This window comes from Capricornis sumatraensis, chromosome 19, assembly GCF_032405125.1.
Source record: "Capricornis sumatraensis isolate serow.1 chromosome 19, serow.2, whole genome shotgun sequence".
NCBI lineage: Eukaryota > Metazoa > Chordata > Mammalia > Artiodactyla > Bovidae > Capricornis > Capricornis sumatraensis.
The window spans coordinates 31,485,467-31,497,698 of NC_091087.1; the positions used below are offsets into that span (position 1 = coordinate 31,485,467).

The following is a 12,232-nucleotide window of genomic DNA, read 5'->3' on the forward strand; positions in this document are numbered from 1 at the left end:
TCGCTAGGAGTCGGACATGACTGAGCGACTTCACTTTCACTTTTCACTTTCATGCATTGGAGAAGGAAATGTCAACTCACTTCACTATTCTTGCCTGGAGAATCCCAGGGACGGGGGAGCCTTGGTGGGCTGCCATCTATGGGGTCGCACAGAGTCAGACATGACTGAAGCGACTTAGCAGCAGCAGCAGCAGCAAACACCGGGAGATAGTGAAGGACAGGGGAGCCTGGGATGCTGCAGTGCACAGGGGCCCAAAGAGTCAGAAACGACTTAGTGACTGAACAACAATATCTCAGTGGTTTTCAAACAGGCTGCCTGCCTCTGGGCTTTCCCAGCATCAGTCTATCTTACCTCATTTACTTAAAATATAACACATTTACTCTCTTCCACAAAAACAGTGAAGCTTCATAGTAACCACCAGATCAAGAATACATTTCTAGGGACTTCCTTGATGGTCCAGTGGCTAGAACTCAGCCCTCCCAATGCAGGAGGCCTAGTTTCAATCCCTGGTCAGGGAAAAAGATCCCATATGCCACAACTAAAGATTCCTTATGACACAACTAAAAAGAGCCCACATGCCACAGGAAAGATCGAAGATCCCACATGCCTCAAGTAAGATCTGGTGTAGCCAAATAAAATAAATATTCTAAAAGAGAACACACTTCCAGTGTCAGTTTTAGCATCTCTGTCTTAACCTTCCAATTCTTAATAACATCTTAATAATATCTCTTTAATCCAGGTAAATTAGGGCTTTTCCAACCTCCAGTCATTCTGTGTTATTTCTGCTTTACCCCACCATCCTGGCCTAGCTACACCACACAGTGATGCTTTCTCTAGGCTCCTGTGTGGTTCAAGTCTGTGGATCTGAAACATGGGTTAAGCACTACAAGGGCAACAAAGACTTTCCATATAACTCTGTTTCAATCCCTGTTCCTTTCAGATGTACCATGGTTCTCAATCATTCTTACCTGCTCTGATGCCTCCAACATTCTCCCTCATATCATCCTTCAACTGTCTTCTCAGCTCTTAAGGAGTAGGAACCATGTTCACATACAACTTCTGCATCCACCATGTTGCCCAGTACAGTATTGGCCACTGGGCAAATGATCATTAAAGTCTGAGACTGAATTAAAAGTGGCATGTTCTCCAATCTTACCTGAGACCACTCCATGGCAATCCACTTGGGACAGTCAAACAGATTGCAGGTTTGCATCACCTTGGGTTTGGGTGCATACATGCACTTCCATTCTTCCACTTGAAGTATCTCTCCATGCATGGACTCTTCCACACACACAAAGGTCCGTCTCTGAATCCCGCCTCCACAAGACACTGAACATGCAGTCCAAGGGTTATGTTCCCAGCTCAAAAGCAAAGAAGTGAAAACACATTATTCATTTGTTGCTTGCTTCAAGTTGGCAAAGTTGATTGCAATAAGTACAGCCATAAGACTTTAATCTTTACTACTATACACACTGTGTTGTCTTAACTCCTTGGTCCTGAAGGTTATTGTCAGATGGGAGTAACACAGCTGCCCCAGTGTATTAAAACAACAGGGCCGTTGTGTGACAGCATCTTCAATCTGACTCTAAAGTATAAAAGACCAATGGAGAGTATTACCAGGGAAACATACAAACTCCGAGTCAGAAAGAATCATCCTAACATGTCTAGGTATAAAAGGGAATGCAAATATCTAATCAACTGGAATGTGTTAGCTCCCTCTGTAACGTGCTGTGCTTAGTCACTCAGTCATGTCTGACTCTTTGCGACCCCATGGACTGTAGACTGTCAGGCTCCTCTGTCCATGGGGATTCTCCAGGCAAGAATACTGGAGTGGGTTGCCATGCCCTCCTCCAGGGGATCTTCCCAACCCAGGGATCAAACCCAGGTCTTCCACATTGCAGGCAGATTCTTTACTGATTGAGCCGCCAGGGAAGTTCCCCTCTACAATACCTAGGTATGAATGCATGCTTGACATTTCCAGGGACAGAAAATATTACCTTTGAGGCAGCCTATTCCATCTAATTCTTAGAAAGATCTTATTATGTAATTTGTTCTTTGTTCCCTTAGCTCTCTGTAAACGGTCTAGTCTCATACATTTAAGACTACTGCTACAGATACTATGGGCTTCGGCGGTGGCTCAGACAGTAAAGAGTCTACTTGCGGTGTGGGAGACCCAGGTTCCATCCTTGGGTTGGGAAGATCCCCTGGAGAAGGAAATACCAACACACTCCAGTATTCTTGCCTGGAAAACCCCATAGATTGAGGAGCCTGGTAGGCTACAGCCCATGGGGTCGCAAAGAGCTGGACACGACTGAGTGACTTCACTTTCACCTTTCACAGATACTAAAGCTCCTTGAAAACTGCTTAGAGCATATTACAGAAAGGAAAAGGAAACATGTAACTCACCGAGGGAGAGGCTGGAAGTGGTCATAGGGCATGATCTCTTTAAATCCATCGCTAGAAATGAAATCATGAGAATATAATTACTACTCAATACATTTACTCATTTGACTAGTACAGATGTCACATGACAAAAGATAGAGCTCTTTCAAATTATACTGACACTTAAATATGCCAACTGTTCTAAACTATTTCCCCCCAAATTCCCTTTCCACTTGCACACTTCTGCTACCGTCTCCTTAATTTTTAGGAACATCTCTGATATACAACTTACCCAATTCTATATGAAAGTGAAGCTAGCAGTATATACTTATTAAAGCAGTATATGTTCATCATCTCTTAATTTAGATAAATCTATTTATTCCCTTTTATCCTCTTAAATTATTGTGATAAAATATATCCATGATATCAACACACTGTCTTATTAGCAGGATCTTTAGAAAACCACTTTGTTTAACAGAATCTGTCTTTTGAAAAGGCCTCTATTTGTGATTATGTACACCTGGGATTACAGGAAATGCACAGCTTTGTGATAGGAAATGAAACCCCCTGAGAACGCTTCCCTTTCCACTTGCACACTGCCTCAGCCAGCTGGCAGAGAGCTGGGGGATTCTGGGACTTGATAGTGTGCTGTTATTTTAGGATCCTGTAGCAAAGCCAAGAAACTTCCCCAATCCAACTTCCCCAATCCAGAAGTTGGATTGCCAACTTCTGGCAATCCAAGTCACCAGGTACTAAATTATGCAGCAGGATGGTTTATGCATAGCTTTTCTGCTCTGGCAGTCAAACTCTGCACTTCCTGCACTATGCATTATTTATACTGAGTTTAAGGTGAACACTTCAAAAGTCGAAATGTGGTCATCGGTAACTCAGTTTAAAAAGCTAAAATGGTGAATTATCGATATTCACAGCTGGTAGGTGGACTAGACGCACTTAAATGAAGAGACCTTTCATGTTGTATACACAAGACATGCTCAGAGAGGTTCATGACAAAAAGTGAAAGGTCACATCATATGGACACAGAGCCCACAAGCACGAACCAGATGAGTGAGCAGATGAGCCTAATGCCTCCTGACCATGGTTATAAATGGGTTTGCAGGTACCTGCCACCAGGGTACGTTCAAGGTCATGCAATAGAACTGTGTTGCTTGATAAGGATGGATCAGTCCCAGCTGTTGTTGATTTCTTTTTTAAAATTTTTAATTAGAGAATAATTGCTTTACAAAATTGTGATGGTTTCTGCCATCCATCAACATGAATCAGCCTGTGTCATACAGGCTCCCTGTGTCATACAGCAAATTCCCACCAGCTGTCTGTTTTACATATGGTAATGTATGTTTTCATGTCAATTTCTTAACTCATCCCACCCTCTCCTTTCCTCATTGCATCTACAAAGTCTGTTCTCTATGTCTGTCTCCATTGTTGCCCCACAAATAGGTTCATCAGTACCATCTTTCTAGATTTCATATATATGTGTTAATATAGGATATCTGTCTTTCTCCTTCTGACTTACTTCAGTCTGTATAACAGGTTCCAGGTTCACAGACCTCATCAGAACAGACTCAACTGCGTTACTTTTAATAGCAGAGTAATACTCCATTGTATACATGTACCAAAGGGCAGTGATACAAACCTTGATGGGCAAGGATCCATGCTGCATTCCTTCAGTTTGGGTTTTGGTTTCACATTTTCAGGGTAGTAATGGCAATAATGGTCAGGAACCACCCTCTTCAAGCGGATATCCACGCATTCAGCAGAATTGAGCTGATACCCTAAAGGGGCAGAACAGGAGTGTCTGAGTATTGCATTCATTTGGGATTTACTTGGCAATGTGATCGCTTGCCACACATTTTTTTCTTTCTTCTTGAAGAAACTCAACTCAGTGGTTCTCAACCCTGGTTGTATAACAAACAGAATTGTGTGGAAGCCTTCAATACATACCGGCACCCAGGTCCCCTCCTGGTCCAATGAAATCAGAAGCATTACAGTCAAGAAATCACCATTCCCACAGGTCAAAGTGGGAGGAGTGGGTCCTATCTGTTCCTATGGTCACATTGCAACTGAAGAAATATGGCCATTCCTTTATTCCCAGGCTACCTAGAAGGTCGAAGCAGCAGATGCCCACTGCTTAATCGGAAGAGGGTGTAAGGTGCTTTAGCAAAAGCACTTATGAAGAGCTAGCAATTGGACTGACTGCTGCTTCCAGTTTCCCAAGCTCCTTTAGGTTTACAGTTACTGTGGGGAGCGAATAAGATCATGAGTGTCAAAGCTTTGTTAAAAATGTAAATCTTTAAACAAAGGCTGGGTGATATGGTACAGCAGCAGAAAATTTATGACCAACCTAGGCAGCATATTAAAAAGCAAAGACATTACTTTGCCAACAAAGGTCTGTTTAGTCAAAGCTATTGTTTTTCCAGTAGTCATGTATGGATGTGAGAGTTGGACTATAAAGAAAGCTGAGCACCAAAGAATTGATCCTTTTGAACAGTGGTGCTGGAGAAGACCCTTGAGAGTCAGAGACGAGACAGAAAGGAGATCCAACCAGTCAATCCTAAAGGAAATAAGTCCTGAATACTCATTGGAAGGACTGATGCTGAAGCTGAAACTCCTATATTTTGGCCACCTGATGCAAAGAACTGACTCATTTGAAAAGACCCTGATGCTGGGAAAGATTGAAGGCGGGAGGAGAAGGGGACGACAGAGGATGAGATGGTTGGATGGCATCACTGACTCAATGGACATGAGTCTGAGTAAACTCTGGGAGTTGGTGATGGACAGGGAGGCCTGGCGTGCTGCAGTCCATGGAGTTGCAAACAAAGAGTCAGACATGACTGAGCGACTGAACTGAACTGAACTGAACTGAGCAGCAAGAAAAAAAGAAAAAAAAGACTCTTTAAAAAAGACTCTCGGGTTCTTCTAAAATGACTGAAATGTTTGACTAAGACTGAGAATGACTACTTGCATTATAACTTGCATAATAACTGATTTGTGTTATACTTAGTACTTACTTTTTAAGATTTTTGTTTTGATATGGACCATTTTATTTTTAAATTCTTTATTGAATTTGCTATAGTACTGTTTTTTTTTTAATTTTACTTTACAATACTGTATTGGTTTTGCCATACATCAACATGAATCCGCCACAGGTGTACACATGTAATTATGTTTTGGGTTTTTTCTTTTTCTTTTTGGTGACAAGGCATGTGGGATCTTAGTTCCTCAACCAGGGATCAAACCTTCAACTCCTGCTCTGGAAGGCAAAGTCCTAACCACTGGACCACCAGGGAAGTGCCTGTTTTTAACACTTATGATTAGAAAGTTATAATAGACTCCTTTGAAAATTTTTGGAGCTCATGTACAGAAGGCTAGTTATTCAGTGTCATATCTCTTTACTGATGTCATGGCACTGTGCAAGGCTCTTGTTTCCTTATATTTCCCCTCCTTCCATTACAATCCCCTAGAGACATCTATTTATTGTTAATGTGTTAAATATACATCCGTCTTTTGTAATGTTGTTTCATGTGTATCTGCTTTGACTAAATAAATGATCCTGTGTCTTAAATCATCTTCTGTTTACTACTTTTCTCACTCAACGTTACATTTTTGAGAAGCACCCTTGTACTGAGCTGTTGTTTCATTCTTCTGTATAATATCCCATTGCTAGTACACTTTACTCATTTCCTGCCCTGGGGTACCTAGGTTACCTCTGACAACAATGAACTTTCTAACTGGGGAAATAGCATTTTCTATACAGGGGAACAAAACCCTCCCATCTACATCTACCCCTGCCTCATAATCCTTCAAAGAAGAAGGAATGAAGACTTATTCCTGATTCTATTCAATAAGTTTGTACAGTCTCTGAGGAAAGTGAACATTCCATATGGATGAGAGCTGTAAATTCAAAAAACAACTCACAAAATGATGCTTCTATTTCCTGAAAGATCTGATTCCAAGCTTCCAGTCACTATATAAGTGTCGTGTTAAGTTTTTTAAAAAAGGTAATTTTTCAAAACCAGAATGACCTCTTCAGAAGAAAAAAAAAGTCCAAAATAAAGTTCTCAGCCTTAGTCAACCGGTATAAAGTTCCAAAAATACATTTAAAGGCCCAATGGCTGAGAGCAATCTGATTTTATAAAACACTAGACAGCTTCCTACAAGTTGTGGCTTAAATGTAAGCTGAGTGTAGAAGGACAGACTGGTATGCATTATAAAAAGCAAGGTCAAAAACCACAGGAACGAAAATCCAAATGGCGTCAATAAAATACGACTTGGGCGCCAATATCTGCCAGAAAGTCTGCAACATCAGATGGCAGTGCCAATCCGAGTACTTTCCCTGAACTAACCTCACGTGTCCCACACAGATGACTGCAGACAAGACCGGGGAAGTCCACCCAAGTACTCGGAGGCCAGCATACTAGTCTTCCTCATTATCCCAAACTCTGAAATGCCATTTACATAAACCATGTAGATTCGATTACTAATATAATTAGATTTTGGTAATGCTTTCCTTGTGGGTTTTATGTGTGTGTATTTTCTCCAAAATAATAACAGAATGAAATTATAGCTACTCGAGTCAAAGAAAAATTTCTTTGTTCTAAATGGAAACATATTTCTAGAAGGAGACAAAGAGTATGCAGGTGTTTATAATTTGGGGGGAGAGACAATTAATTTTCCTCCTTAATTTTGTCACAGTACACAGATAACTAAAAGAGAAAGAAATAAGACAGACTGCTTTCCTACATTAAGAACAAATGTACTAAAATTCTACTGGTATACAGAAAATGGCAGGATGTTGGGGGAAACTCCAAAAAGAGCCTAACATGTTCCTTCTGTCCTCACAGAAAACACCATCTTTGGTGATGGACTCACAGCCAGGCGATTCCCATGAAGGTTGGAATCCTGACCAGCAGGCTGATTGTGGCTTTCCTTGGGCGTCCAGATATGAGAAAACCTATTCTCCTCCCAAGAACTGAGCCAACTGAACTAAGCTGAATCCCATTGTACATGTCCCTTCCAGAATGGAAGGCATCTCTTTTAACTTCGGTGTCCAAATGAAAACACATATTTAACTGTGTGTGAAAGCTAGAAAATAAATTAAAACTAAAGAGATATTTGCTGTTTTTCTCATAGATAATTAGAATCAAAAAGAATTCTTTAGGATTAGAATTTTAAAAGACATAAAATTTGAAAGCCTCCCTATCTCTTTGCTCTTATTTTGGGGTCCATGAGAGACATGCAAACATGTTTCCAGTTCTTTGCTCAAAGGAAAGGGTGTTCTCTAAATCCAGTTTTCACCTGTTTTCAAGAATAAGGCAGATGCATGTTCATTAACCCCACTGGGTCCCAGGCCATGGAGTAAGATGCTGCGTGGTTACATGTCTCTAATTAGCACACTAACTTAAAAGTCAGCTTCAAAAACACAAACATGTTATTTTTAACTCTGAGCTCTAAATATTTAGGAACAAAGCCTGTGCCTCACCTCCTCCACATGTCACAGTGCAGGGAAAGAAGTCAGTTTGTCTCCACTGATGGCTGATCGGCTGGTAGAAGAAGAACTGGACCACACTGTCCTTAGCCACAGTGTACCTGGTCTAGACAGAGAGAACTGTGATAACATATCTGCATGCAATGAAACAGCGCCTTCCACATCTTTCAACATGAGGTGAATACAAGTCACCTAGGTAGATAAATGTGTCTATCACAACACATTCTTATACACAAAGATTCCCAGAATGTTAAGATGTGATAGCATTTCAATTAAATTTGTCATAAACAGGATTTCAGAAGATCTTCAACCATTCTCCCTGGAGTCATTTTCCCAGGTAATTCCATGCTTGTGAATGAGTTCACAAAAATGTAGGCAGACTTAAAAAAAAAAAATTTATTGGCATATAGTTGCTTTACAATGCTGTTAGTTTCTGTTGTATAGCAAAGTGAATCAGCCATTTGTATACATATATCCGCTGTTTTGGATTTCTTTCCCATTTAGGTCATCACAGAGCATTGAGTAGAGTTCCCTGTGCTATACAGTAAGTTCCTATTAGTTATCTATTTTATACATAGTAGTGTATATATGTCAATCCCAGTCTTCCAATTCATCCCACCTCCTCTTCCCTGCTTAAGTTTGTTCTCTACGTTCATGTATTCCTTCTTTGCAAATAAGTTCATCTGTACCAATTTTTTTTAGAGTTTTTAGTCTGTTTAACATTTTTTCTTCCTGATACATATGATTTTAATTTCTATGAGAACAGGAACTGAGATGTAATCTGGGTTTGCTTACAACATGGCACATAATTAGGAATCTTACGTTTTTAATAACAACATCTCTAAGCATCTTTTAGCAGAGCCTTCTGAAAGCACAATTACAGAAACTCGAAACGTACACAAATCCACAGTGTTTGCCTATGAGCCTTGCTGCATCTAGTTAACAAAGAGAAGGTGCGTTGCTGAGCATGAGAAGGCAGTTACAGACAAAGATAAGTTTACTTTCAGCTTATTTTATTTCAGCTAGTCCCCTCCCATCTTTCTTTTCTTCTCTACTGATTGAACAAATGAGTGAATTGAGGAAAAGTCCCGGAATGCAACACAAAGAGAAAAATAGAGGGAAAACAAAGATTAAGCTTGTGGGGAACAGAACCAGAAATGCCACTATTACATGGAGTTAAAGAGAAAGAAGAGAGGGACTTCCCTGATGGTCTAGTGGTTAAGACTCTGTGCTTCCACTGTGAGGGGTGCAGGTTTGATCCCAGGTCAGGGAACTAAGAGCCCATGAGCTGTGCAATGTGGGAAAGACAGAAGTACTCAGTCTAAAAATATTCATAAAGTTCTGAGCAGGCATCATTAAAAAATGGAACAACAAAGACAAAGAGAAATTCTAAAAGTTATCAGAAAAAAGATGATTCCCTACAAAGGAGTGAGAATCAGAATGGCATCAGATTTCTCATAGGCAATAACGGATACAAGAAAACAAACACCTTTAAGACGATGAGGGACAATAGTTTTTAATCTAGAATTCTACAACCAAATTATTCACTACCAAGCAATGATCAGTTGTCAACTTATAAACAATCTAAGATCAAATTAAAAATCAGTAATCAGTGAAATAAAGTTTTCCTCAGAAACAAAATGACAGAAACTTGACCCCTCAAAGACTAGAAAAAGAAACTACTTAAGGGTATACTGGAAAACAACTAACACAAATGCACAAGAAAGCAATGAGACGCAGGAAACAGTAATGATGAAATGATCAGTAAAGCTTACTACTAAATATAAATAAGAATTGACTGAAAAAGAAAAGTGTGATGTACTTACTTATAAAACGGCAAAAAGTTGTAAAATCATCAAATGAAAATTCCAGACTGGAGATGTGTGTGGAAGAAGGCAGAATTACAGGGATGGGATGAGGTTACAGAGTCAGAAAAGACTTCTAAGGAGTCTAAGAAGTTAAGAGTTTTTTAGATTCACAAAGCACCATGAAGCTCAAGCAGAAGAAAGTTACTAATTCCATCAATAGTCAAATTGATGAAAAACCAAGAGAAAATGGTTGAAAACAGACAAATAAGATACACTACCTTCTAAGGGACAAAAATAAGTCTGACAACTGATGTCTCAACAGAATAAATGGAAGCCAGAAGACAGTGGAGAGGTATCTTCAAGAAAGAGTTTCACAATGACAAAGAGGTCAAGTCACTACAAGAGCTAATGATTCTAAAAGTTAGTATACCTAACCACCAAGCTTCAAAATATGTAATTCACAAGTTGACAAGAATAGAAAAAATACAGACACCTCCACAGTCATAGTGGTAGTTTTATCAGGTCTCTTGTGGTAACAGAATAAGGAGATAAAACTCAGTAAGGTTATAATTTTGAATAAAACCATTAATAAATATGACCTAATTGATATATCTATTAAAAGATGCTTACTCCTTGGAAGAAAAGTTATGACCAACCTAGATAGCATATTCAAAAGCAGAGACATTACTTTGCTGACTAAGGTCCGTCTAGTCAAGGCTATGGTTTTTCCTGTGGTCATGTATGGATGTGAGAGTTGGACTGTGAAGAAGGCTGAGCACCGAAGAACTGTGCTTTTGAACTGTGGTGTTGGAGAAGACTCTTGAGAGTCCCTTGGACTACAAGGAGATCCAACCAGTCCATTCTGAAGGAGATCAACCCTAGGATTTCTTTGGAAGGAATGATGCTAAAGCTGAAGCTCCAGTACTTTGGCCACCTCATACGAAGAGTTGACTCATTGGAAAAGACTCTGATGCTGGGAGGGATTGGGGGCATGAGGAGAAGGGGATAACAGAGGATGAGATGGCTGGATGGCATCACTGACTTGATGGACGTGAGTCTGAGTGAACTCCAGGAGTTGGTGATGGACAGGGAGGCCTGGCGTGCTGCGATTCATGGGGTTGCAAAGAGTCGGACATGACTGAGCGACTGAACTATACTGAATTGATATATGTAGAATGCTGTGCCCAACAACAGAAGACTACATATCATACTCTTCCAAAATTTGCCACAAATTATTTTCACAAATTTCAAAACATTGAAATGATATAATGTTCTCTGACTACAGTAGAACTAAGGTATAAAATGATGTGATTTCTTGAAAATTCTGACATACTTGGACACTACACTTGTAAATATACAAGTCAAATAATATATCACTATGAAAATTATAATACAATTTAACTGAATGATGAAGGAAAAGATTTCATATTAAGCTTTGTGGAATGAAATTTAAGGCATGCTTTGAGGGAAATTTATAGAGTTAAACTTGTATGTTACGGAAAAATTGGATGAAAAATCACTGATCTAACCATCCATTTCAAAAAGTTAGAAAAAGAAAAGCATATTGGATCCGGAGAAAGTACAGAGATGGTAATAATAAAGACAAAGGCAGACATTAATGATATGAGAATTAAATTACATATTAGTGGCTTATAAAGCCAAACAGTGTTTCTCTGAAAAGTTTAATAAAACTGAAAGCACTCCAACATGAATGATTAAAAAAAAAAAGAGTAGGGACAAATAATCAATGTTAGGAATGAGACTCACCACAGATTCTCTACATAATGGAAGAAATAAGACAATACTATAAAAAAAAAACTATGTCAATAACTTTCAAAAAGCTAGTTGAAAAAGACAAGTTCCTTGAAACAAAACTGACACATAAGGAAATCAAACATCTGACTAATTAGATAACAACAAACTCACACAAACTGTTACAGAATAGAGGAAGTATTTTTCAATGTATTTTATAGTTTATTATAGGAAGGTAAGATCAGTTTAACATCCCCAAATCAATGTAGTTCACTATATTAAAAAGAAAGAAAGAAAAAAACATAATCACTACTTCTATTGAACATTGTACTAAATGTCCTAAGTAATGCAAGAAAGCTCCAATACTTGCCACCTGATGTGAAGAGCCAACTCATTGGAAAAGAACCTGATGATGGGAAAAACTGAGGGCAGGAGGAAAAGAGGGTGGCAGAGGATAAGGTGGTTAGATAGCATCACTGACTCAGTGGACATGAATCTCAGCAAACTCCAGGAAATAGGGAAAGACAGGGAAGCCTGGCATGCTGCATATAGTCATGGGGTCTCAAAGAGTAGGACATGACTTAGTGAGTTAACAATAACAACAATGCAAGAAAATTTCTTTAAAGTATACAACAACTGGAAAAGAAGAAACCAAACTCATTATTTGTGAGTGTCATAATTGTGTATGTACATAATCCAAAAGAATTAACAAACTATTAGTATTAACATGTGAATGCAGTGAGAATATAATGTCAATATATAGAAACCAATTAGATTTTCATTCTCC

General features: G+C 39.2%; 1 protein-coding gene across 1 annotated transcript in view; it reads right to left on the reverse strand.

Moving 5' to 3' along the window:
- ADAMTSL3 (ADAMTS like 3) overlaps nt 1-12,232 on the reverse strand; it is a 309,610-nt gene that overhangs the window by 151,734 nt on the left and 145,644 nt on the right. The window contains exons 9-12 of the mRNA XM_068990959.1: nt 7,880-7,991; nt 4,034-4,172; nt 2,407-2,457; nt 1,157-1,361 (exon numbers count right to left, since the gene is read on the reverse strand). Of these exons, the coding sequence (XP_068847060.1) occupies nt 1,157-1,361; nt 2,407-2,457; nt 4,034-4,172; nt 7,880-7,991 (507 nt within the window). The remainder of the gene's footprint in view (nt 1-1,156; nt 1,362-2,406; nt 2,458-4,033; nt 4,173-7,879; nt 7,992-12,232) is intronic.